Here is a 26,045-nt window from a genome sequence, read left to right on the forward strand (position 1 = left end):
CCTTCCTGGCGTGGTGAATTTTTTTAGCCCCTTTTTTTGTTAGTGAAACGATTTTTTAACTATTTGACTCGAACCTGAATTGAATTAGATGCATATTTTTGAATGCCATGAACACATGGAAAACAAATTATTATCCAGCAATTCATTTTAATACAAAATAACAAAATGAACTGATTAAAATAAGTATATTTCTTAAACAGAAACCTGTCCCGCTTAACTTAAAATTGTATAAATTAATATAAAACAATAGAAAGAGGAGTGGCAGCCTATTGGCTACAGTGGCTACAGAGGTGGGCTGGAGCCTAGATGAGCCAGGTTCAAGCCCCTGGATTGTGACCGAGGTCAACCACTTTGGGCTCCTGGCCCTTAACCCTTACTGCTCGTCGGTAGCTGTAGGAAACGGCAGCCCACTGCCCTTAGTTTGACTAGAGATGGGTTAAATGCAGAGGAAGAACTTCCCCATTCTGGGATTACTAAAAAAAAGTCTAGTGTCTAGTGGATACAGAGGTGGGCTTGGGTCTGGAGGACCCAGGTTCAAGCCCCAACCAAAATATACCACCGTCCTTGGGCCCTTGAGCAAGGCCCTCAACCCTAATTGCTCGCCGGGCACCAGAATAAAGGCAGCCCACTGCTATAGCCTACTGACGAATAAAGTGATTATTATGAAAGCAGAACATGCATTTCGTATTAGTGCACATTTTTTGCATAATAACAAAAGTGGAAACAGATAGTCTGTAGAAAACTTGTAAACATATTTGTGCCTCAAAGGCCATGACTGTAGGCTGAAGTTGTAATAAAACAGAAAAAAATAACTTATGAACTCAACAGCTCAATGCTGTATATGTATATATGTGTATATATATATATATATATATATATATATATATATATATATATATATATATATATATGTATATATGTATATATACATATATATATGTGTGGTGTGATTATGTGTGTAAGTAGATATATACATAGATATAGAGCAGATACAGTATAGTGTAAATAAGTATATTTATATAAATATTATATGGGCATGTGTGTACAAATATATAGAAAAATTCAACTATGTGTATGTATGTATGTATGTATGTATAAGTATGTGTGTGAGTATAATAATAATAATAATAATAATAATAATAATAATAATAATAATAATCTTCATCATAATAATAATAATCTTCTTCTTCTTCCGCTTTATCCGTTCCCGGGTCGCGATAATAATTAATAATAATAATAATAATAATAATAATAATAATAATAATAATAATAATGATAATAATAATAATGTTATTTAGCAGTGTGAGTACAGTGTGTGAATATTTATAAATACAGGTTAAATGATCAGTGAATGGGGGCAGGACTAAATAAGTTTACACTTCTTCCTACTCCTTTTTTGGCACATGTAAATCAAGATAGCAAGTTTTAAAGGATGAAATTCTTTGTTTTGTTTTCTTAAACTTCTCATGAAGTATTGTTTTTTTTTTTTTTTTACATGTACAAAAATAAAAATAAATAAATCAAATGCCATTTTCCATTGGCATTTTATGACTATTTTTGCCTCTCAGAGTAATGCGGGACAAAGTGCGTCCCTTTTCAGCTCAATACGGGACGATTCCGTTTTTCAAGAGACGGTTGTCAACCCTGTATGTGTGGGAACGGTGGGAACCTGTATCTTTTGTTAGGTCCGGGGACTACATTTCCCAGCATGCCTCGGGGGGCGGCCGCCGTGTTGGATGACAGCTATCCGGCGCCGAAACAGCAGCCAGCAGACGAGAGAGCCATGGCGGCCACGGGTGGAGGGAAAATCAGAAGCAGGAGATATCACATTGCTTCTAAACCTTACGCCAAGAGCAAACAGGTAAATCAAGTAAAAGTCTTAACTTCAAAAGTCCACATGGAGTATATGGCAGTGGCCACGGTGCCATTATTCCCCAGTGGTTGTTATTGTTTTTGGAGACCTTTCCCGGCCTGCTGCTAGCGGCCTCCACGCTGCTGCGTGCTAACTAGCAGGTCGGCTCGCAGCGGAGCTAAGTCCGCCGGACCTGACAGGTCAAACCAGGGCTCCTGCTTGGTTTGACTCTTTAAACCGCTCTACAATGAATACCACCGCGAGGGAAGCGCCTCGTAAAGCCGTAATTGTTGTGGAAGTGGAGGAAGCGGTGTTTTCCAGCAGCAGCCGACACGGCTACAGCGAGCTAGCAGACTAGCAGCTGCGAGCAGCGTATTGTTGTCTCTGGTTCTGCTCAGCGCGGTAAACTGACACGGTAGGGGGGTTTTTAAGGGACAGGTCCGTGCACATGTGGCGGGTTGTGTGAAAGGGTCGCGGGGGAACATTTAAGCCGGTGTGGGTCGGTGTGATGTCGCAGCAGGCTGGGCTGATGGAGCCCACATGGCCGGCTGGTTCATCATGAGGGAGTTCAGCCTGAAAACTACTGTTAATGTGAACAGAGCTGCAGAGCAGGTGGATGTATGGAATAAATTAGATGGGGATTTGACATTATGTAGAACCTTAACCTTATTTAAAAAAAACATTGAGAAGAAGGATGATTTCTTTTTATCAAATTAATGAGTGGTGATGCTTGCTATGTTGAGTTGGGTATTTATTTAATTGGTGATTTTATTAGATTTTTTAAAGATGAAGGTAACATGTAGACTGCACCTTTTTTATTTTTAATTTTTTTTTTTTATTTCTTGAGGAATTTTTGTTATCCCCATGGAGGCAATTTGTTTTACTGGCAGTCTTTTCTCTTACTACTTGCTTTTATTTCACTACTTGAATTAATCTTTTTGAGGGTAGGCAAATAATAAGCTTTGCTTCAGCCTACACCTTTTTCGGTCTAGATGTTATTTGTATATTGGAAACTTTTTTGTAATGTTTTCTTTGAACAGTGTATTTGTTTTCTTGTTGTCATTTTTATTTCTTTTTGTGATGTCATGACCGAAATAAACTAAACTAAACATGGTGAACATAAACATGGAAGACTGGGCTGGAGAGACACCACATCCACTTACCTGGAGCATATGAACGGATCATTTCCCAGAAAATTGCGGGTTTTGGGGTAAAAATGTCAGCTTTTCAAAACCAGAAAGCCAACTTGTGTTGTACTAGGTAAGGGCAAGGCAAGTTTATTTGTATAGCACAATCCAACACAAGGTAATTCCAAGTGCTTTACATCGTGTGTTTATGTAACAAGATATGCAGTATCTTTATACCTCATCCACATCCTACCTGCTTTTTTCTTTGCACTACTTTTTTTACACTACTTTTATTTTCATTCCAATATACTGTCTCAGAAAATTAGAATATTCTGATAGTCCTTTATTTTCTGTAATGCAAAAATGTCATACATTCTGGATTCATTACAAATCAACTGAAATATTGCAAGCCTTTTATTATTTTAATATTGCTGATCATGGCTTACAGCTTAAGAAAACTCAAATATCCAATCTCAAAAAATTAGAATATTCTGGGAATCTTAATCTTAAACTGTAAGCCATGATCAGCAATAATAAAAGGCTTGCAATATTTCAGTTGATTTGTAATGAATCCAGAATGTATGACATTTTTGTTTTTTTAATTGCATTACAGAAAATAAAGAACTTTATCACAATATTCAAATTTTCTGAGACAGTCCTGTATATACTTTATACGTTTATATTTGTAAATATATATTTTTTACTTTTTTCCATCCTTCTTTGTGTCTTCTTTCTTCTTCTTTGCATGTGTGTGTTGAGTGTACTGCTGTTGCACAAAGAGAATTTCCCCATTGAGGGAGGAATAAAGGGCAATCTCTCTAAAACATCAACATTAAAAGCAGCAAGACACAATTAAACAGTAACCAAAAAATAGAATGACAAGAAAAGAAGTAAAATAATAAAAAGCACAAGTTGTTAAAAAGTAAGGGCATTAGAGTACAGCAGGTAAGTATTTAAGTTAAGAGTACGCTTCAGTAAACGGTAATGTTTTTTACTAGTTAAGGGCAAGGCAAGTTTATTTGGATAGTAGGGCTGGGCGATATGGCCTTTTATTAATATCTCGATATTTTTAGGCCATGTCACGATACACGATATATATCTCGATATTTTGCCTTAGCCTTGAATTAACACTTTGATGCCTACAATTACACCAGTATGATGATTTTATATGTCTACATTAAAACATTCTTGTTCATACTGCATTAATATATGCTCATTTTAAATTTTCATGCAAAAGGGGGGAAATCACAACTTAGTCAAACGCACGTGACTGACTATGTAAGTAGGTGTGCTTGTTTTATGTCTCTGAGAAGGAGAGACGAGACGAGAAAGAGAGAAAAGTCTGTAATTTAATGCCCGCGGCTAAAAGCAAACACATGACAATGTATACTCGAATATTCACGATATAGTCGTTTTGTACATTGCACAGAGTAGAAGCTGCGATACATCGAGTATATTCGAAATATTGCCCAGCCCTATTGGATAGCACAATTCAACACAAGGTAATTCGAAGTGCTTTACATCGTGTGTTTGTGTAACAAGATATGCAGTATCTTTATACCTCATCCACATCCTACCTGCTTTTTTGTGCACTACTTTTATTTTCATTCCAATGTAATGTATACTGTTTATATTTGTAATTATATTTTTTTATTTTACTTTTTTCATCCTTCTTTCGCTGCATGTGTGTGTTGAGTGTACTGCTGTTGCACAAAGAGAATTTCCCCATTGAGGGAGGAATAAAGGACAATCTCTCTAAAACATCAACAATAAAAGCGGCAAGACACAATTAAACAGTAAACAACAAATAAAATGACAAGAAAAGAGGTAAAATAATAAAAAGCACAAGTTTTGAAAAAGTAAGGGCAGTGGAGTACAGCAGGTAAGTATTTAATTTAAGAGTACGCTTCAGTAAACAGTGATGTTTTTAGGCCTGATTTAAAGGATCTACAGTTGGAGCAGACCTCAGGTCTACAGGAAGTTTGTTCCACCGGTGAGGAGCAGAATAACTGAACGCTGCCTCACCTTGCTTGGTTCTTGTTCTTGGGAAACACAACAAACCAGATCCAGATGAACCTCAGGGGTCTGGGAGCTTCATAGGAACTAACAGATCCAGCATGTGTTTTGGTCCAAGACCATTCAGGTCTTTGTAGACCAGCAGTAAGATTTTAAACTCTATCCTTTGACTCACTGGAAGCCAGTGTAGTGATTTCATGACCGGTGTATTGTGGTCCAGTTTCCTGGTGTTTGTAAGGAATCTGGCGGCAGCGTTCTACTCGTTCATTAGTGTGACATCCAGCTTTATATTGTAGTTATAGAAATAGGCGTAGCATGCTAACTTGTATAAGAATACCAGTTGGAGTCGAAGGTTTGTTTATCTCTGGTATATTTATTTATTCATTCATTCACATTTACCTAGACACCTGACCGTATATACCATTTAGCCAGCCAAACTTAGTTACGTTATGATATGATTATAATGAAATTGGCCTAAGTTAACAAACTTTCAAAAGCTGATTTTTGTGTAATTGTTGGACATGCTGAGTTTTGACGTGATCTTTGTGACTCTCTTAGTTTGCATTTGTTGATAGGAATGTACTAACCCATATGTATGTGTGTATGATCTTACTGTTGTGTGTACAGAGTCATGTAAGTTGTCTTGCTGCTACCTTAGAATGTCATCATGTTTTTTTTAGTAGCACACCTACTTCATCAGTAAGTAACCCAATGATTACTGTGTATAGGTAACAATTTAATGAGAAGGTATTTTCTCCAGGTCACAAATGGTTATGAAGTGAAAAAAGATAACATTTATACCAACAATTAATCTATATTGGATGAAGAATTAAAGAATATGGCTTGAATTGTGCTTCCCTATGTTGTCTATTTGATAGCAGATTTATATTTCTGTATTTGTATATTGACTCCATTGTACATATTTAAATGTGTTTTAAAGTTATTTGAAAACTATAGCAAAATCCAAAAAAGAAAAGAAAAAAATGATCCAAATCGTGTTTAAAAGTTGGTTAGAATTTCTTAAGACCCTTAGTACAAGCCACAGAATGCTAAAATGTGAGAGATTTTAAAGACGTGGTAATTTCACTTTTGTTCTCTCAATTCAAATTAAGTGACCACTTGCAAGTTGTAACAATGAAAGGTATATTCTCAGAATGAACTGTTCTTATTTGTATGGCATAAAGGTTACATTAACCTAGGGCTGGGCGATATGGACCAAAAGTCATATCTCGATATTTTCTAGCTAAATGGCGATACTCGATATATATCTCTATTTTTTCTGTGCCTTAATTGGGGTTTCCCCCAAAGCATTATAGCATAGCATCTCTGTTAGCTTCATTTTTTTCTGAGGCAAACCCTTAAAAAAACAGTCAGTTTTAATACAAAGCCTCGTGCCAAATGTCACACAGGTACATTTATTAACAGAGGTCTGCACAATATCAAAATGTATAAAACAAATGAAATAAAAATAAACTGCCTGCATATATAGAATAAAAATGCTTCTTGAATAAAATAAAACAAATATCCCTTTCCTGCATAACCATTAAATGAAAATACACTGTGCAATTAATACAATGTAGACAGTAACAGGCAGACTTTTCCACTGAGGTTGACAGTTGTGCAAATAACAAAACATTTGTGCAAATCTCAAATAAAACATTCAAGTCAATTTGTCACAAAATAAGCTATATCAAAATCATAAAAAAAAAAAAATGTAAATTTTTTTTTTTTTTTTTTCTCGATATAAACGATATTGTCTCGTACCATATCGCGTTTGAAAATATATCGATATATATTAAAATCTCGATATATCGCCCAGCCCTACATTAACCCTGCTCCACAGCTTTTAACTGGTGTAAAGGTGCATGATTATAGGTTTGCTTTTTTAAGACAGTTTTAAAGAAATGTGTTTTATTGAATGTTAAATTTGTGAAACTGGTTTAAGAACAAGCTAAATTATATATGAGTAAAAAAGTGATATAATCCCCTGGTTTTAACAGTAAGAGTTATACTGGTATTATCTGTGGTATTGGTAAGAAGACTTAAGCATCTCCTCTTCTGCATAAATAGAACCAGCATGTTCTAAAAATGAATGACCAGGGCATTTTTAAGTTGGTGTGTGGGGATAATTTCACTTGTTTTGTTAAAATTGTGTGTATTTTCACTTACAGTAAAGTACATTGTAGCCCACAGGTGTATACCATAGATAAGCAGGAAGCATGAAACTTGTGGCTTTTATCGGGTTCTGAAACGCATACATACATACATGTTGAGGTGCTTAAGTTAACTAACACATTGATCTAATTTGTCCTGTCTCATTAACACAGAACCGTTTTAATCTGAATATGTCAAAGACTTCATAACACCAGAGCTAGAGAAATAACATGAATAAATTGTTTTTGTTTTGGTATGACTGGAGGCACAAACCTCTCAAATGTTTTACACAGATTTTCTCTCAATTTCATCTTTGCTTAAATTAGTTAAAATGATCGTGTAATCAATTTTGTTTCTGGCATATATTTTGTGTTGCCAGTGATCACCAAAGAAGTGCTCTCTGTGTTGAATGCAATTTTCTGCTTATTGGCGAGAGGTGGTGGGTTTACAGAAGGGAGCTTTAGAGTTATCTAAATATTAGGACTGTGGTTATTCTTATTACGGTACATGTTGTTGGAAAGATGGTGTGGATTCCTCCAAAATTAGCCCTCACATCAGTGCAGCTCAGCATCACTTGGTCAGCATTGCATATACATGTACACAGTGACTGACCTAGTTTTTTACCTTACCAAGCTCATCCTTTGTTTTTTGGAAGATGCAAGTCTGTTAATTAGTAGTACGTAGTCGTAATACTGCTGTTCTAATATTTACCAGACATAAATTATCAGACAAAATGGGGCAAAAATAGCATTATATTTACCCAACCGAAAATAAACAAAATCCAATGAAGTAATGGACACTGTAGCACCTTTTTAAAAAAGGGGTTGTGTTGCACTCATCGTTTTAACTGCCACGCCTTACTGTTAGGACCCGAAAATGGCCCAGGGTCCGCCTCGCTGGAAATTAGCACTAATAGCACCACATCAGAGCTAACGTCTAAGGCAGTGTGCTTATCTTTCTCTGTAGTAGTGGATGGTAACATCATTGCTGAATCAGTGTCTGTTTGAAAGCTGTAAAATATTTTCTTGTGACAGCAAAAGTGTTAAAGACATTAATGACAAAACAATGGCATTCATAGCACTTAGTAATAATTCTGTTAACACCTTTTGTCCTGTTAATGAATTTAATTAATATAATTTTAAAACATTTGACTTAAGCTGTGAATACCTTTCATCCTCAAACGTGAAAGATTAAACAGATGTATTTTTTTGTTATGCATAAGACTTGAATATTTTGTTTCCATATATATCTCAGATTCTTGTCAAATTCTTTCTTGAGCAATTCTTTGTTTTGTGTGATTTGACATCGGCGTCGGTCCAGTTCACCTAATTCATATTTGAAATGTTTAGATTATCGTGTAATCACAGTATATGTTTCTTTCAGCCATTTGACTTTCTGTAATATCTAATATAATATATCTAGTGTATCCAAAAGTTGCTTATGAAGTACTGTGCTGCCTAAATTGCAATAGTGAATAAATGAAAAAATAATTTGAAGAACCAGGAATGTTTTGTAATAGTTCGGCCAAAGTTGCTAAAATATAAATTTTCACCAAACTACAGTTTATTTTACAAATTATTTTAAATGTAAAGATGAATTTATAGATTGATATCGGTATCTACTTTGGAGAAGCAGTTAATTAACAGGCTAATTAAGTCATTTGAATTGTTTTAAGTTTTTCATATTGTTCATATATTAGGCTTGTCAAGGGATGATTCTGTTGATAGTATAAATAAAGCCTTGAGTTGAAGGTGCTTTGTTTTGGCTATATATGCTGATCTCATTGATTACCATCTTAAAGTCTTCTCCTTCTCCTCCTTTTTTTTTTTTTTTTTAATCTGCAGCAGTCAGGCATCATCAGTCGAGTGACAGACACAGTGAAGAGCATCGTTCCTTCCTGGCTGCAGAAATACTTCAAGAATGAAGATGGTCCTGAAGCAGATGGAGCCCAAGGCCCAGACCAGAACTGCCAGCCGCCTCTCCCTCCTCCTCCTCCGAATGGCAGTGAGGAGGAACCTCCTCCCTTTGACGGGCGTGACTCTCCAGAGCCAAGCACCAGTACCACAGGTGAGGAGCTTTTCCATTTCTTAGGTCATCTGAAACGTTTGGTGGTGTGTCTTGTATCTATTGCGTAATATTTGAGTCTAAACAGTTTCTCATTTCCCAGGTTTAAAGCTATGCTTACCTGTAACTTTCCTTTTTGCACAGAGCCCTCAACTAGCCGTGCATCCCTGAACTTTCAGGAGTATGTGCTTTTACGACCTCCTTTGAGTCGCTCTCACCTCCACTTTACTCCGCTGGATGCTTCCTCCCCAACCATAGGAACCTCCAGCAGCCTCTTCACCCAGCCGTCCACCTCCTCGGCTCCTGGGCCTTTTTCCACGGGTTTCTCTTTAGTTAAGGAAATCAAGGACAACCTCTCGCAACACGAAGATGATAACATCTCCACCACAAGCGGATTCTCCTCTCGTGCATCTGACAAGGGTAAAGGCAGAATATTTTTGTAGAAGCTTAAGCATTGTAATACGTTACTGTTTCATTGTATTATGACATTTTGTACTTGATATAATCATTCTTAACTTCCAGTATTGACAGGAAATCTGTAAGTTGCTGTTCCCCTCCATAGTGATGAGTAAATTGAATTAAAAAATTTTCCAGTAACCAAGGAATTTACTCCAGAGGGGAATCAGTTAGATTTTGAATATCAGTATATGGATCATTGTTGTGCAAGTTTTGTTAAAACTATTCTGACTATTGTTTAAAATATTGTTTAGACTCAAAACCACTGCCCACGCATGAGCATTCATAATTGTTTGTTTTTTTATTTTTACTTTGAATGAATTAGATATTAAGTATGAGTCTTCAGGATTTACAAGAAGAAGAAAAAATCACTTCAATGTTTTATATTACAGTATTCACCAACTCACAGGACTGGACATGTTAAAATAACTTTGGCTAGAACTTCATGTCAATGGGTGAATAGTTGGAATGAAAACATTCAGTATTCACATCTTGTTTCTGACTGTATAGAAGTGCAAAACGACATTACATGTGAGATTAACTTTGTTCAGGAATCTGTTTGGTTGTCTGAGACTGAATAGGATGACATGGACAGTCCAACCACATCATCATCATTTTCTTTTGGGTTTTTCCTCTAGGGTTCACCACAGCAGATCACCTCTTTTCATCTTGCATCTCCCTCTGCCATACAAACCAACTCCATGTCTTTCCCCACATCCAGAAAATCTTTTCTTTGGTTTTTCATTCTTCTTCTAGCTCACAGCTCCATCTCCAGCCTCCTGATCCCAAGGCATCTAACCCTGTTCATGTTTTTAATTCCGTCTGAACTCATCATTTCTAAAGAAAAAAAAAAAATCTTCACATCTTTCACTCTGCCTCTTCCAGCTTTGCTTCTCATGTCTTGGTCAGTGCTGGCATCTCCAAGCCACGGAGAACGACTTGTCTTATTACCATCTTGTAAGCCTTGCCAATGGAACCAGGCGAATCACATATTACAAATTACAATTATTACAAAGTCTGTGCAATTCGGTCTGACCTTCTCTATTCTTCTCCATCAGCATTCTCACAGCAAACACTTAATCTCTAACACCCATTCCTGGCATGAAGCTATACTGGTGCTTAGAAATCAGATATTTTTTTCTGATTCAGCTTCTACCTTTCTTTTCCAGGCAAAGCTATTAAACAATTACAAATCATATTTATTACTTTACAGATGTACAGATTTCATGGAATGTCAAGAGTTTGGCACAAAATGTTCACTGGTTCTCATTTAAAAAAGAAAATTGAGGTGATTTCATTATATTTTTCCTTTCAGATGTCCCCACCTCCAAAACTGCATCACTTCCTCAGCTTTGGTCCCCGGAGATGGACAGAACAAACTCTGCACCTCAGCCTTCCCAATCAAGCCTGAAAAGGCCTTCTTTCAACCTGTCTGTCTTTGGAAATTCCTCCAACGTGAGTACTTCCTTGTTCATTAATGTGCTTTGTGATTTAGCTTGCAGCCCTAAAATGGTAAAAGGGTGTTAGATGATAGATTATGTGTGAGCAGGGTTATAAATTTAGATTTAATTATCTGGTAGAATGCCAGATACCAGCCAGGAAATAATGAGTAGTGATTATGTGCTCACTGTGATTTTAAAAGTAATTTATTTTATGTATTTATTTATTTTTAAAGAAAAAGATGGTGACAATATCAGTACAATTGACTTCTAATAAATGTAATTTTAATAGACTGGCTAAGCAAGAATATTCATTTGAGTACAGGTAGCAGAAATAATTTAATGTTGAAGGCTGTTGGAGATGTTTTCAGTTTCATGTCTTACATTTTGCTGCCTTGATATCCTTATTTCATGTATAATTCAAAAATATTAAACATCAAACAGTGATATTTGACAAGACCACTATATTTGTGAAATTCTGAAAAAAGTGAACTTTGACCTTAAACTCATTTTATATGAAAATGTCTTCCAGTCATCTTTAAACAGCACAGTGCTGAACTCCAGCCAGCTTGGGGACTCCCCCTTCTACCCTGGGAAGACCGTGTACGGTGGGGCCGCTGCCCTCAGGAGCTCCCGCGGTCGTCCAGGAACACCTTACCAGGTGAGCAGTTACGGTTCATGCAAGGTTGCCACGGATGATGCTAACATTTGAATTAAGAAAAGAAATGGCACTTAATCAAACTTAATTTTATATCAAATCTTAATATCCACTATTCTGATTTGTCGGTAAGCAGTTTCTGACATTGATGTCATAGTTTACCCTTTGTGTGCTATTAATTTAATTATATTAACAAATAAACACATCTGATATGTAGGCTCCAGTGAGAAGACAGATCAAGGCCAAGCCTGCTGGGGCTCAGCCCTGCGGGGTGACCAGCGCCACTGCAAGACGCATCCTGCAGTCCTTGGAGCGGATGTCCAGCCCACTTGCTGTGAGTAAACAGATGCACATGAGATTTGACTGTTGCTCAGGTGAACTCTCTGTCTGGTATACAGACACGTTGCCTCATGGTTAATAGCCCAAGATCTGTTGACAACTAATGCTAAAAAATACTGCAATCCCCCCCACTCCACTTCTTCTGGTCTGTTTCAAGTTTGATCTTTATTTTTCTTTTTTTCTTTTTTATGAATGCCTTTATCATCAAAAATCCCCTAACCTAGGGTCTAGGGGTGGGTATTGGGAAGGACCTCACGATACGATACGCATCACGATACTTGAGCCACGATACGATACAAATTGCGATATCCTGATTATGCGATATATCGCGATATTCTACATAGTTCACCGAAAAATTTAAAAATGCATTACACATCTTAAAATCCAAGTTGTATATATGTACATCAGATGATAGTGATAATGCATTGGACAGACTGAGTTAAAACAATGTAATTCAAACTTTCCATTTTTATTATGCAACATATTTGCATGAAAAAACACACAATGAAAAGTGCAGTGTGTGCATTATTCTTTGATACAAAATACTCAAAATAAAATGCAGTGTCTCACCCACACTGAAATTGAAATCACAAAAATACAGTACAGCTACTTGCCCCTGACTTAAAATGACAAAAATAAAATGCAGCGTCTCACCCACACTGAAATCACAAAATAAAGTGCAACTAGGGGTGAGCAAAAATATTGATACGGCAATATATCGCGATACATACATTGAATATCGATATCGTATCGGGAGACTATGTATCGCGATATATTGCCATATCAATATTTTTGCCCACCCCTACTAGGGTCTGCATGCTCTTGCAGCCATGTGTCATGAAAACACAGTGCTCCTGCTGTCTCCCCATCCACTATCGGCACTACAGGGTTGTCTGTTTTGCAATCCATTGATCTCACACTCCCCACAATGATAAATGTGCACATTTGGGGTCTTGTTGTCATTAGCTGGATATTTTTTAAAGGCGTTGTCAGCTATGTAAACAACTTCCATATTCATTGCAATGTGTAACAAATCTAAAGAGTCCCAGAGGGACCAGCAGAAATGAACAAAGCATAACAGCTTCCAAACCAGCATTAAAAAGTGTTTCAGAAATCATAATTTCAAAAGAGAAAAAGCTCAGTAGAAAATCTCAAGTATATACAAAGGCACAATTTGCACAGAGCTACTTTAACATCCTGACACTTGACACAGTATTTTGAATGAGCTGTTGTGGTTTATGTCCAGTTTTTGTTTTCTTTAAAAATAAACGGCAATTTTTATTCATCAACAGGATGCTAAAAGAATCCCAGCAGCAGCCGCATCTAACTTCTCACCAGTAAGTTATTATATATATAAAAAAATTATAAATATTTGTATGGCTAGGTGGTGTATACTGCAGAAACATGTATTTGATTAAAAACTGTCTTTGCAGTCGGTGGATGACACAAATCTGGATATTTCACATGTCCAGTCCAAAAAGAAACGGGTAAGTTCCTGTATTTGTATATTTTTAAATATACGCAGAACTTTTGACATTTAGCTTTTCTTTTCTGATTTTGTTCAAATGTTACATGTTGCCATTACCTCGCTGCTTGTATAGAGATTAGCAACTGTAAGTCATTAGTGTCTGCCCTCAGTTGTGCTATGATTTGAACAGGGGTATCATTGTGCACACCCAGAAACACTTGTGTTGTGTCTTCCGGACATGCGATTGGCTGTTAGCTACTTTAATGTGCACAGGCAGACTTTCTCCAGCTGTTCAGGGTGCACGTGTTGACAAGAGTAGTGGGCAAAGAGCCTGCAAAATAAAATTGGCTCTTGAAGTGTGATCATTGTTCAGTTGTGCCAGTTGTGGAGTCTGGAGTGAAGATCTCGCATTCTCAGCTGTGACAGCTGCTCTATAGATGATAAGGAAATTGTTTATTGGCCATTGCAAGTCCCACACAGTCACCATGAAAGTGGGATGTTTTTTTGTTTAGCTGGTTTTCCTCAACAATTCAGTTCAGTAGATTCATATAATTACCATTCACAACAAATGTCATCTTAAGCTGATTGACAGAGAAAGTAAACAAGTTCAGTCTAATTAATTTAATTAAATACAGTCCAGCTATAATTCAATTATATTCCACTTAGATTTGTTGACTGATGTTTTTTTTTACTACAGGCTACAAAATATGGTTAATCTATAACCTAAATGTTCTTTTTTCTTTTTTTTTCTTTTAAACCTAAACGGTCTTTAGTCAAACTTGTTGTTTTGTAGCTGAAAATTTGTTTTAAGTACTCATTGTACAAACAGTGTAATAGATCCAGTTTCAAGATTAATTTAGTTTACCATTTTAAATTTAGTTTATTCATGCTCAATATCTTAGAATGCTTATGTTTACCTGTATAGTTTATCTTAATTAGTCAAATCATGATGGCCATATTTGATGAGTGGGAACCTTCAACACATCAAAACCAAGCAACACTTGTGTTAAACGGGTCTTGCAATTTATTAAGTGGATTTTTTTTAAACCAGAATTGATGATTATATTGAGACAGTGGATAATACTTAAATACAATGGCATAATGTGGATTTTTGATCACTGTGTTGGTCTGCAAAATATAACAGTGGTCGTCAGCCCTGCTCCATGGAGCCCACTGTCCTGCATGTTATAGATGCTGCCTTGCATCAACTCATCTGATCCTAATTAATGCATGTCATCAAGGTCTGCACAAGTCTGTTGGTGACACAGTTTATCAGGGTGTGTTGAAGCAGGGAAACATCTAAAACATGCAGGGCAGTAGGCCTTGAGGACCAGGGTTGAAGAGCACTGCTATAGAACAAATAGCCAACAGAGCAAAAATGAAGCATTGGTAGTTTTTTTTTTTTCTTTTTTTTCTATGGATCAATTAAGTTGTATATCCCAGCCCTTTAATGATTTATTATATTTTCTTAAATTCAGATGGATTCAACCCTCCCACCAATACAGAAGCTTGTGGTTCCTTCAGCTTCCCCAGTTTTAGGAAATCGGACGGTGTCCTTCAAACCAACTTTGACACCTGGTGGGTTGAGCCGATCTCTTGGCAGAACCACAAGAGAAAAGACGGTGAGGACACAGTTGTAGTGTTTATATATTAACACATTCCTTTCTATTTAAATGTAGCCAAAAGATAATTAGAACATACCTGCGTCTAATTTAGTTTTTGATTAATTTATTTCTGTAGCCTGCAAGACAATCACCACAGCTACCTGAACCCACTCCAAGTCCATTTCAAAGGTAAAACAGTTCCACTTGGTGTTATTAAATGTGCTGTTTTGAGTCATGATTCAGTGTCATTGCTGATGCTTTAAATGTCCTTATGGCAGTTTTGTTTTATGTAAATAGTTTGAGCAAATTATTGTTTTTTTTAAAGGAGCATTTTGTCAAACTTTTTTTTTGTACTGCATTATTTTTATTTATTTTTCTTATTATTTATGTTCTGTCCATTTAACCAACCAAACTTGTTATACATGTCACAGCACAAGGAGTTCTGGTGGCCCTAGCTATCCTCTGTCCAGCACCCCTGCAGCCAGCAGCGCCAGCACTGGGGGGGGTAAGATGAAGAGAGAGAGGACCACTACCCGGCCCTCCAAATGTCCTGAAGAAAATGAGGTGAGAGCTTTGTTGTTCTTTTTGTCGTCGTCATCATTATCAGCAGATTTTTCTTATGGTTTGAGACGTCCTTTTTTTCTGACGTTAAGGTGGTTGAGTTACCGGCGCTCCCAGCCATTTCACTTCCCCTCAGCACGTCCTCCCTGCCCACCTTCAGCTTCAACATGGCGCCTCCCATCTCCTCCCCCTCAGTCAGCTCCACCCCCAAAACCATGGCTGTTACTCCTGCCAAGGAAAACGTCTTCAATAAGGTTCGTCTTAAACCTGTCTCATACTATGATGATGATAATTACATTTTTGACAAAAAAGACCTTTTGTTTCCGTCTAGGATCCACCAAAGGCCTTGACACCACCATGTGTACCTTTTACATTTTCCTCCCCTATTGTCAAAGCCACTGCTGCTAGCCCACCTTCTTTTTCCACTTCTGTGAGTAAATATTTTATTAGGCTAATTACATATTCCTAAATTTTTAATTAATGTTTATGACGTTACCCCTTGTTTGTTTTTTTTTGTTGTTTCTCCTGTAGCCTGAATTTACTTTCAGTGCACCAGTAGCAAAGTTGGGTCCCTCAATGTCAAATGGAAACCTCACCTCACCTATAGCAGGATTAGGTAAGAGAGCTTTTCCCACAGTTGAGAAGTTACTGATAACTTTCATGGACCATTGGAGATCATTTTTGGGTCTATTTTTGTGTTTACTAGTGAAGCCACAAACAAGCAAGACAACAGAGGATTTTGAAGGACCTTTCAAACCGGCCAAGACCCTGAAGCAGGGCAGTGTGCTGGATCTTCTCAAGTCGCCCGGTTAGCGTTTATTTTATGTTCATTATTTATTTTTCTTAATTTATTTGATATGGAGGTTCATTAATTCTCTGTGCTTTCCAGGCTTTGCTTCTCCTGTTGCTCAGACTTCCCCAGGCTCCAATGCCACTCCCCAGCCGACATCACCCCAATTCACTGCCCCTTTGTCCACTACTTCAACTTCTTCTTCCTCCCGCTCTTCATCAATGGAGTCTGGTATTATGTTCAGAGCCTCAGCAGGCAAGAGCTGTGATAAATGCTCAGTTCAGAACAAGCAGTCTGACGCTAAGTGTGTTTGTTCTGTGGCCCCAAAGCCCACCTCCTCATTCAATTCTCTGGACAGTAAACAATCATCCATCAACTCTGTTGCTTTGGAGAGTAGCAGCACAAACACCAGCTCTGCCACTACAACCACAACAGGATTTGGCACAATATTTTCCAAACCTTCAGGAACTTGGGACTGCGATACATGTCTTGTTGTGAACAAACCCGATGCAGTAAAGTGTGTGGCTTGTGAAACCGCCAAACCGGGGACAGGGCTCAAACCTTCACTGACTTTTCCCTCTCCATTTTCTGCTGATAAAACTATATCTACGCCAACACCCCCAGTTTCCACAAGTTTCAGTGGATTTGGAGACAAATTCAAAAAACCTGAGGGTGCATGGGAGTGTGACACGTGTATGGTGCAGAACAAGGCAGGGGACACAAAGTGTGTGGCCTGCATGACTCCAAAACCAGGTAATTAGAGCAGGATCCATATTTATTGTCAAAGTGTCTCAATTCTGTCATCCGATCATAGCAAATATTTTATTTTACAAAAAAAGAGGTGGTTCGTTTTGATAAACGTCCCTTTTTCCTCAACCGCTCTACAGGAGCTACAGCGGACACATCATCATCCAGCAGTGCCCCAATGTTTGGATTGGGAGACAAATTCAAGAAGCCAGAGGGAGCCTGGGAGTGTGACGTCTGCCTTGTGCAAAATAAGGCTAGCGATGTACAATGTGTTGCCTGTCAAACAGCAAAACCAGGAGCGAGTGTTGAACCCAAGGGTAACAAAAACAGCCTGCATTTACATTTTTTTATATATATATATGAAGTAATAATATAAACATTTAAAAGCTGAATGTCTTAATGGTAATCTAAGTTGTTCAAACAAGTATGTTGGTTTTTTTTTTTGTTTTTAATAGACATTCACCTATGATTTCCACATATTTTGATGCATTAGCTGTATTAATGCCACCAAAGTTGTGTTTGCTCAATTTTTACTTTTTAAAGTATCATATCTGAGAGTTTTTTTGAAAATATCTGCACTGAATCCACACCTTTTAACTTTTTTCTTTATTTTTGTTGTTTTTACCACTCTCTAGCCTTTGGTTCCTTTAATTCCTTAGCTGGCGGGACTCCAGGATTGTCTACCTCTACTTCAGGAGGTTTTAAGTTTGGCACAACAGACAGTACATCAGGATCAGGAGGTTTCAAGAGTGGATCATCAGCTTGGGAGTCATCCTCAACTCCGTCAGGTGGATTTAAATTTGGAATCGCATCTGGAAACTCCTCATCAGAATCTTCTTCTAAAGACACTACTGCTTCACCAGGATTCAAATTTGGTAATTCCTCTGGTGGCTTCAAATTTGGAGCCGGTCCTACTGATGACAAGAAGTCAGACCAGTCTGCTGCTGCAGGTTCCAGTTTTAAGTTTGGAGTTGGCGGTGGAATAGTTTTTGGAACTGGATCATCGAGCACAGAAGGTAGCTCTTCTAAGGGTGGCTTCACCTTCGGACTTTCAAAACCTACAGAAGAAGTAACAGAAACCACCACATCCTCTTCATCCACTGTTTCTTTCACTCCTCCCTCACAAGAAAAGAGTGACAATGCCACATCATCAAATGACACCACAGCAACAAATACTAATGCACCTACCACCACGACTACAACAACAGGCTCTGTATTTGATAGATTGGGTGAACGAAGTCTGACGACAAACACACCAAAAGTGAGCTCTACATTTGGAGCATTACAAGCAGACAAGGAGCCACCTGCTCCCACATTTACATTTGGAAAGCCAGAGGAAAAGAAGGAAGCAGCTTCCTCACCAGCCCCATCAAACTTTGTCTTTGGTGCTGCTAGTAAGGATGCAGATTCTGCACCTGCACCTGCCGCTTTGGGAGGATTTTCCTTTGGCAAGTCTGGTGGTCCAGCAGAACAGGCTCAAACAGGTTTTAGTTTTAGTAAACCAGCAGAAAAGACTGAACCATCTGCTTCAGAAGCCCCAAAGCCCACCTTCAACTTTGGACAAAGTGCTGCAGGTACTTCTTGGAAATTATATCGCTTTTAGTAAAAATGTATATTTGTAATGACTTCTGTGTTCTTCTTTTGTTCAGTTATAGTTTAACATTCAAAAGAAAATGTATATTTTCTATACGAGGGAAAAGGTTTCCTGCCCTCATCTGACAACTTGTTTTTAGAACAAGTTCCAGTATGATGACATTGAGATTTTTGTGTGCCTATGCAAAGATATATGGTACATCTGTAACGTATATGACAAAACTAAAATAATAATTCCGTCTGTATAAATAACTAATTAAATGAAAGTGCTTTTATTTAGCGAAATAGCTTCTTCTTTGTTACACTCTAAAATGTACATGTTTTTCATCTGAATAGATTCTCCTGCTGCTCCTAAACCATCATATTCTTTCATGGCCAACAATCCTACCACCAACACCACCACCACCTCATCATCCCCGATCCCCAGTCTGTTTGGCGCTGGCACCAACGGCAACAACAGCAGCACCGCCGCGCCAGCTCCGGCTGCGGCTCTTGCTGCTGCGCCCAGCGCTTTCATTTTCGGCCAGCCTTCTACGGCCACCAGTGATGCTGCTCCAGCTAAGACATTTGTCTTTGGCCAGAATCAAGACAACCAGCCTTCTGCCCCATCAAGTGCCCCTCTGAACACTGCTCCCGCCCCAGCGCCGGCTCAGCCCTTCATCTTCGGCGGTCCTGCTGCTCCTGTTGCTCCTGCGGCTCCTGCTGCAGCTGCTCCCTCTTTTAGCTTTGGAGCCGCAGCAACCGCTGCTGCTTCTACATCAGGTAATTGTTGTCTTTAAAGTTATGTAACATGCATGTTTGTGTTTAATTAACAATTGTAAATATTACATATTTACCAAATACCGTATTTTCTGGACTATAAGCCGCACCTGCATACAAGCCGCATCCGCTCTATTTAAAAAAAAAAAAAGATATGCAAGCCGCAGATATTTTTGTTGTTAGATTAGATATTTATTACATGTACAGAATAGGGCTGGGCAATATGGCCTTTTATTAATATCTCGATATTTTTAGGCCATGTCACGATACACGATATATATCTCGATATTTTGCCTTAGCCTTGAATTAACACTTTGATGCTACAATCACACCAGTATGATGATTTTATATGTCTACATTAAAACATTCTTGTTCACACTGCGTTAATATATGCTCATTTTAAACTTTCAAATAAGTCAAATTTACCAAAACTGTATTTATTAAACAGTTACTAAGCAGTGAGTGGCATAAACATAAAAAGTGTAATTTCAAAACAGAAAGTGCACGTTGCATCTCTGACTCCACATCTGAAGATCATCTGCTAAGAACATCTTCTGGTCCTGGTTTTAGCTGGTTTTACCAGGATGAGCTGCTCTGAGCAGGAGGACCTTTTATATTAAGACTAATTGTAGGTGTAGGGACTGCAATGTTTCATCCTCTCCTCCTTTAATTTGCATCACTTTCACTTACTTTTAGAAATGTGACGTCATAAAGTCTTGTTTGACTTTATTTCGATGATAGTGATTGATTTCATGTGGCCACATTTAAGCAACACTAGGTGACGTTTCTCAGTTCTGAAAGAGAAAAGCCTGATTTATGGTTCTGCGTTAAATCGTCGCAGAACCTACGCGTACCCTACGGCGTAGGGTACGCGGCGACGCGCACTTACGCCGTAGGCTCTGCGTTGGTGTAACGCGGAACCATAAATCAGCCTAAAGGCTCGGCTGCGTGTGTCGCACTGAGCGGCTCCTCGGGTCTCCGGAGCCGTGCGAGGAGAAAACATCCCCTCCCGTCTTTACTAAACAGGTTTGCTTTGAAAAGAGTCCGTCGCATGTAGCAACCGCGCAGATGAGCTCACGGCGCAAACAGGCGAGTTTGGGAAAGTTAAAGCGGGGAAGTGAGCGGCGGTCCCGGACAGCAGCGCCGACACCTGCAGCTGGTCGGGGGCCAATGATGATTCACACACGACAGCACGTGACTGACGTATCTAACAGGGTGCGCTTGTTTTATGTCTCAGAGAAGGAGAGACGAGACGAGAGAGTGAGAAAAGCCTGTAATTTAATGCCCGTGGCTAAAACCAAATGTATATTCTAATATTCACGATAGTCATTTTGTACATCGCACAGAGTAGAAGCCGAGATACATCGCCTATACTCGATATATCGCCCAGCCCTAGTACAGAACCATTTTGAACTATAAATGATGTACATGTTTGTACCTAAATAGATCCTTTCCTAACAGTGTCTTTTAACACGGCAGCAACTTTGCTGATTAAAACGGGACAGAACCAAGATAAAATAACCAGTATTTATTTATCTATTTATCTGTTTGAAATCTGCGTCTACCTACTTCTATCTGCTAAAGAAGTAGTAGTGTATTCTTCTTTGCATTTATTTTGTCTTAGTTTTGATTCTAATTCCGGTTAGAGCGCCCCGAGCGGTGGAAGAAAAATCCACAGAATAGTCGCACCTTTGTATAAGCTGCATGGTTCAAAACTTATGAAAAAAGTAGCGGCTTATAGTCCAGAAAATACAGTATATTGTATTGTTTTTCAGTACTTAATTTATTCTTTCTCCTTTTTTTTTTTTTTTTTCTCTCTTGCAGCTACATCTGCAGCTCCTTCCCCATTTGCGTTCAGCTCAGCCCCCTCTGGTGGTTTTGGGGCCAACCAAGCTCCTCCTTCATTTGGATCACCTTTTGGATCCCCCTTCACAGGCACACCTAGTCAGACTCCGGCCTTTGGGGCTAAATCAAATGCTGCACCCGTTTTTGGCCAACAGACCAACTCCACACCCGCATTCGGAGCAACATCTAGTGCTGCTCCAAGTGAGTAATCATTTGTGTTTGATCAACAGGGACGCGTTGACCGCTTCTTTCATTGATACATTTAGTTCAGCATGTGTTAAAGCCAGACTTTTAAAATGTTATATTTGAATCAGGTGGAGGTTTCCAGTTTGGAGGGGCTAGTGCATTTGGAAACGTAAGCAACAACAACACGGGTGTGTTTACTTTCGGAGGGGGACCTGCAGCCTCTCCTGCCCCTCCCGCCCCTCCTGCCAATCCCGCTGTAACTCTTCAGTTGGGAGGAGCTGGTGCTGGATTCAACTTTTCACAACCCCCGACATTCAACATTGGGTATGTTGCATTTCCTCATTTTATAGGCATGCAGTATGTTATCAGTACGTGTACAAATAAAGTTTAATGGCCTCAATGTTGAGGTCATGTCAGAAATACGACAAAATGGTGGTATGATGGCAATACAGTGGAGACAAGTAGAATACTTTATTGTCACTATTCATGGGTACAGTGAGATTAAAGCAGCATCACCTTTCCAGTGCAAACAGATAAGAAATATAAATAATATAAAAAGCCTAAGGTGCATTTTTGAATAGTCGAATCAAGACCTGAGATCCTGTCTACAAAAACAGAAATTGAAGACATTCACATTTTGTTCAGGGCGATTATGGCTTTAGGGAAAAAGCTGTTGGGGAAGAACTAGTCTCTCGAGGCACTTGGTGATTACCGGGGCGAGGGCCACTGGGCGGTAATCGTTCAGGCTGGTGGCGGGAGACTTTTTTGGCACAGGGATTATGGTAGCTGATTTGAGGCAGGACGGGACGACTGCCTGGGCCAGGGAGGTGTTGAAGATCCTGGTGAAGGTGGGCTGAGCTGGTGGGCGCACGCTCTGAGCATATGAGAGAGAGATAACTTTTATAATTACAGTAATCCCTCGTTTTTTGCGGGGATTACGTTCCAAAAAGAACCTGTGATAGGTGAATTCCATGAAGTAGTAACCTTTTTATTTATTTTTTACAATTATTATACAAGGCTTCATATTGCGGAGATCAGCAAATCCGTGAAGCAGCCAGACCGTGAAAGTGGAACTGCGTTATAGCGAGGGATTACTGTATAACAACAATTTCAGGTTGTTCTCACAGCTAGTTGTCCAGTAGACTTGATACGATTGGAGACTTGGCTGATTAGGGTTGCAACATTCATTCAGTCCAAGCTTTCAAACTGTACTTTGTCAAACAAATCCAACCTTCTGAATGACACAGTCCCCTCCTAGCCCATCTATTGGTTAATGCAGCACAACTTTGCTGCTAGTTAGTTTGCAAACTTCATTCTTCTTGTGAATACTTACAGGCCATTGTGATATTTCCACACGTCTATCACAGCTTTTATATCATCTTCACTTCATGTGTGATGCAAGACATTTTTTCCTGGCTATCGCGCTACACGAACACCTCCCCTCCAGACTTTCCAAGCAAACAAACTGATCCGTTTAAAGAGGACTAAACGGCACTGATTCAAATGCACCCTTAGCATCTGATTGTTATACCTCTTGAACAGCTTGCAGTAGTGGCACAGCAGGAGAGAACAACTAAGGAAGGAATGGTTAAATGGCAAGCACAGTCAGAAATAACATCCAATAACTCTTGTTTTAATGTCAAATGTTTCTGCTCTTCCAGGTCAGCGAAAGCTTTCACTTCTTCTCCAGCTGGACAGCAAACAATCGCTGGGCGCAAGATCAAGACTGCAGTGCGGCGTAGAAAGTAGAGGCCCATGGGCTCAGCAGGACAGAAGACTTGACTTTGACTCAACTGTGTCCCTACTGAAGACTGAGGTCCCGGTCTCATCTGGACTAACGCTAACTTGGATCGGCAGTGGAAAGGGGCTGACGCTCATCACCATTTTGTGTTTATGTTAGGCAGGTGGGCAGATTTTAACTGTGGGCGTAGCTGGTTACTAAAAGGTTTTTACATGGAGATCAGGGCTGTTAATGTGTGAGACCTCAAGAATACACATCAGGAAAAAAACGAGACTGAAATTGGACTCTTGACTTGGAAAAACAACAATCAAGCAAACAACCCTCGATCAATGTTGAAAACAAACAAGAAAGTCATATCTATATTTTAAACACCGGCAAATGTCTGCTAGACTTTAGGCATGACTTTTTGTAATAAAGTTACCAAGGCAAAAACTGCAAATATAAAGAGTTGCGAGTGTACACTTATTAATTAGTATGGGTGATCAGATTATGAGCTGTGAAATGCAGAGAGGTAGGGAGAGCTGGGCGATAAATCTCCATTGGTAATCCTGCAAATGCAGTCCTTTGCAGGGATCATTGGAGAAATAAGTTGTAAGTGCAGTGTGCTGTATGTACAGGAATGAGCGTGTAATCTTTGTGTTGAATGCAGAGTGTTTTGTTTTCCCTCTTATGTACAGACTTGAGGTGTGTTTGGTTTCTTTGTACATGCTGAGGTTGTGTGTTGGTGTGTGTATGAAAACTGAACGACAGTTATCACCTGGGTTGCCAACTGGCGCCGCCACAGGTGAGCAGGCAAATGAATGTTTAAAAACAAAACTGGGGGAGGAAGGAAGCAGGATGGGGTTTGAGAACTGGGGCGATGCATCCATGCACTGTGGAGGATGGGCCGGGCCGGAGGCTTATGCCCTCATTCAACTCCTTTTAGGACTTTGTAAAATAGTTTCAAAACTCTTGTTACATGTTTAATTTCTCTCTGGTTTGCTCCACATCTCTGCTTTTTGTGCCCACTTTGTCTCTCTCTCGATCCCTCCTTCCTGACTCCTCATACTCTCTTTATCTCTCTCTGCCTCTCCTTTATCTCTCTTAATTGGCCTTTAAATATTATAAAAACCTGTAAATAGTGATTTTTCTTTTCTTTCTTTTTTTTTTTTTTTAAATCTGTGAAGTTGAATTTTTTTGTTTGTGTTACAGATTCCGCATTCAGCATTTTTTGTCTTTAGAATTTATGTAAATTCCTATATTCAAAGTTGCCCGAATCCATTTAAAAGGAGATTAAATGCAAATTGGAGAGCCTTTGATGACTAAAGGTATATTGGCTTTTCTGATCCACTTTTGTTTGGACCAAAACCAGTATTGTACAAAGTATTAAGTATATATTTTTCTATTGCATGTTTAAATGGACAAGGGTGACTTTGGATGATCAGGAAGTCAATTTAATTTTAAAGCCATGATTATTACTGGATGAGTGATAAAATTAAAACCATGGGTAATTACCATCAATAAAACTACCAAGAAGAATTGATTTTTTTTTTTGTTTTGTTTTTTTTCTGGTGGTGTTTTCATACAAAACCTAAATGTGTTAGATTTTATCCAAATATAGTTTGATTTTCATGGATGAACTGGTATCCATACTGCAGTTATTTGATCAATGGATCTACTCTGGAACTGTAAAGCCTACTCATGTATAGCTTTGTCACATTGTTTTACTAACAAAAAAGACTGAATCCTTATTACTATTTAATGAAAAACAAATATCAGGCAGCATATGTTGTTAAAACTCAAATGTCTGTGAAGCCTAACAAGTTTGTTTCAGCTTGTATTGCAGGAATATAAGTTTACAAAAGATACACCTAGCAGTTTATTTACCAAACTTGTAAGTAACCTAAAGCAGTTTGACAAAAAAAAAAATTATTTGACTTTGAGAATATTTTGTTCTTATTTGATGAAAGATGTTATGAAAGTGATCTGTGTGTTATGAGAATGGCACTGAGCTGTTTTGGATCATTTTCAGTGCATATTAAGGTGCAAAATACTCCCACCTACAAGGAATAAAATTGTTTGCAATTCAGTTTTAGCTCATTTACCAGAAAACCAACATAGCGAGGTACACAAATGAACTGCTCAGAAGAGTAGTTGCCTGGGAGTGAATGTGGGACTCCTAAATGGTGCTAAATAACATTTAAAGCAAAAAAAAATACACAGTATGCACATGAAAAGGGGTGGGAAGTAGACTAAAAAACCCTCTCCCCTTCTCACGAAGTATCAACATTAAAATACCATCAACTGTATATTGATAATTTAAAGAAATAAAAGTAAATTTCTGTGAAAATCATGTGTACAGTTACCATATTAGAGAACAGGCTTACAAGTATTAATTACATAACTCTTAAGTCTAATGAGTAGTAAATCTATGAAACAGGAAGTGGCAAAACGGATTTTAAATGAAAAGCATTAACACTTTATTAATTAATTAATGTCTATAATGTTTTTTTTTTAACCTTTATTTAACCAGGAAAAGAAGCCCATTGAGATTAAAAATCTCTTGAAAGGGTGTCCTGGCCAAGAGGCAGCACAAGATTTCAAATATTAAAATTTACAGAGGTGTGATATGAAATATATTAAATATTAAAATCAAATGAAACAAAA

General features: G+C 38.4%; 1 protein-coding gene across 2 annotated transcripts; it reads left to right on the forward strand.

The window, feature by feature from the left end:
- The first annotated feature begins 1,736 nt into the window (after nt 1-1,736).
- On the forward strand, nt 1,737-25,467 carry nup153 (nucleoporin 153). 2 transcript variants are annotated; one of them, XM_061742472.1, is made up of 22 exons: nt 1,737-1,861; nt 8,994-9,216; nt 9,358-9,633; nt 10,985-11,124; nt 11,641-11,769; nt 11,984-12,100; nt 13,398-13,442; nt 13,539-13,592; nt 15,052-15,195; nt 15,314-15,366; nt 15,609-15,741; nt 15,831-15,992; nt 16,070-16,168; nt 16,270-16,354; nt 16,445-16,546; nt 16,628-17,281; nt 17,416-17,592; nt 17,911-18,849; nt 19,205-19,630; nt 21,452-21,673; nt 21,787-21,982; nt 23,320-25,467. In XM_061742472.1, the coding sequence occupies exons 1-22, from the start codon at nt 1,784-1,786 to the stop codon at nt 23,405-23,407; spliced, it is 4,542 nt and encodes a 1,513-aa protein (XP_061598456.1). In that variant the 5' UTR covers nt 1,737-1,783; the 3' UTR covers nt 23,408-25,467. The 2 variants fall into 2 exon arrangements, with proteins under 2 accessions (XP_061598456.1, XP_061598453.1); XM_061742469.1 differs by having other exon boundaries at nt 1,758-1,861; nt 9,472-9,633.
- Nucleotides 25,468-26,045: the final 578 nt, after the last annotated feature.

This window comes from Cololabis saira, chromosome 15, assembly GCF_033807715.1.
Source record: "Cololabis saira isolate AMF1-May2022 chromosome 15, fColSai1.1, whole genome shotgun sequence".
In the NCBI taxonomy this organism is placed as follows: domain Eukaryota; kingdom Metazoa; phylum Chordata; class Actinopteri; order Beloniformes; family Belonidae; genus Cololabis; species Cololabis saira.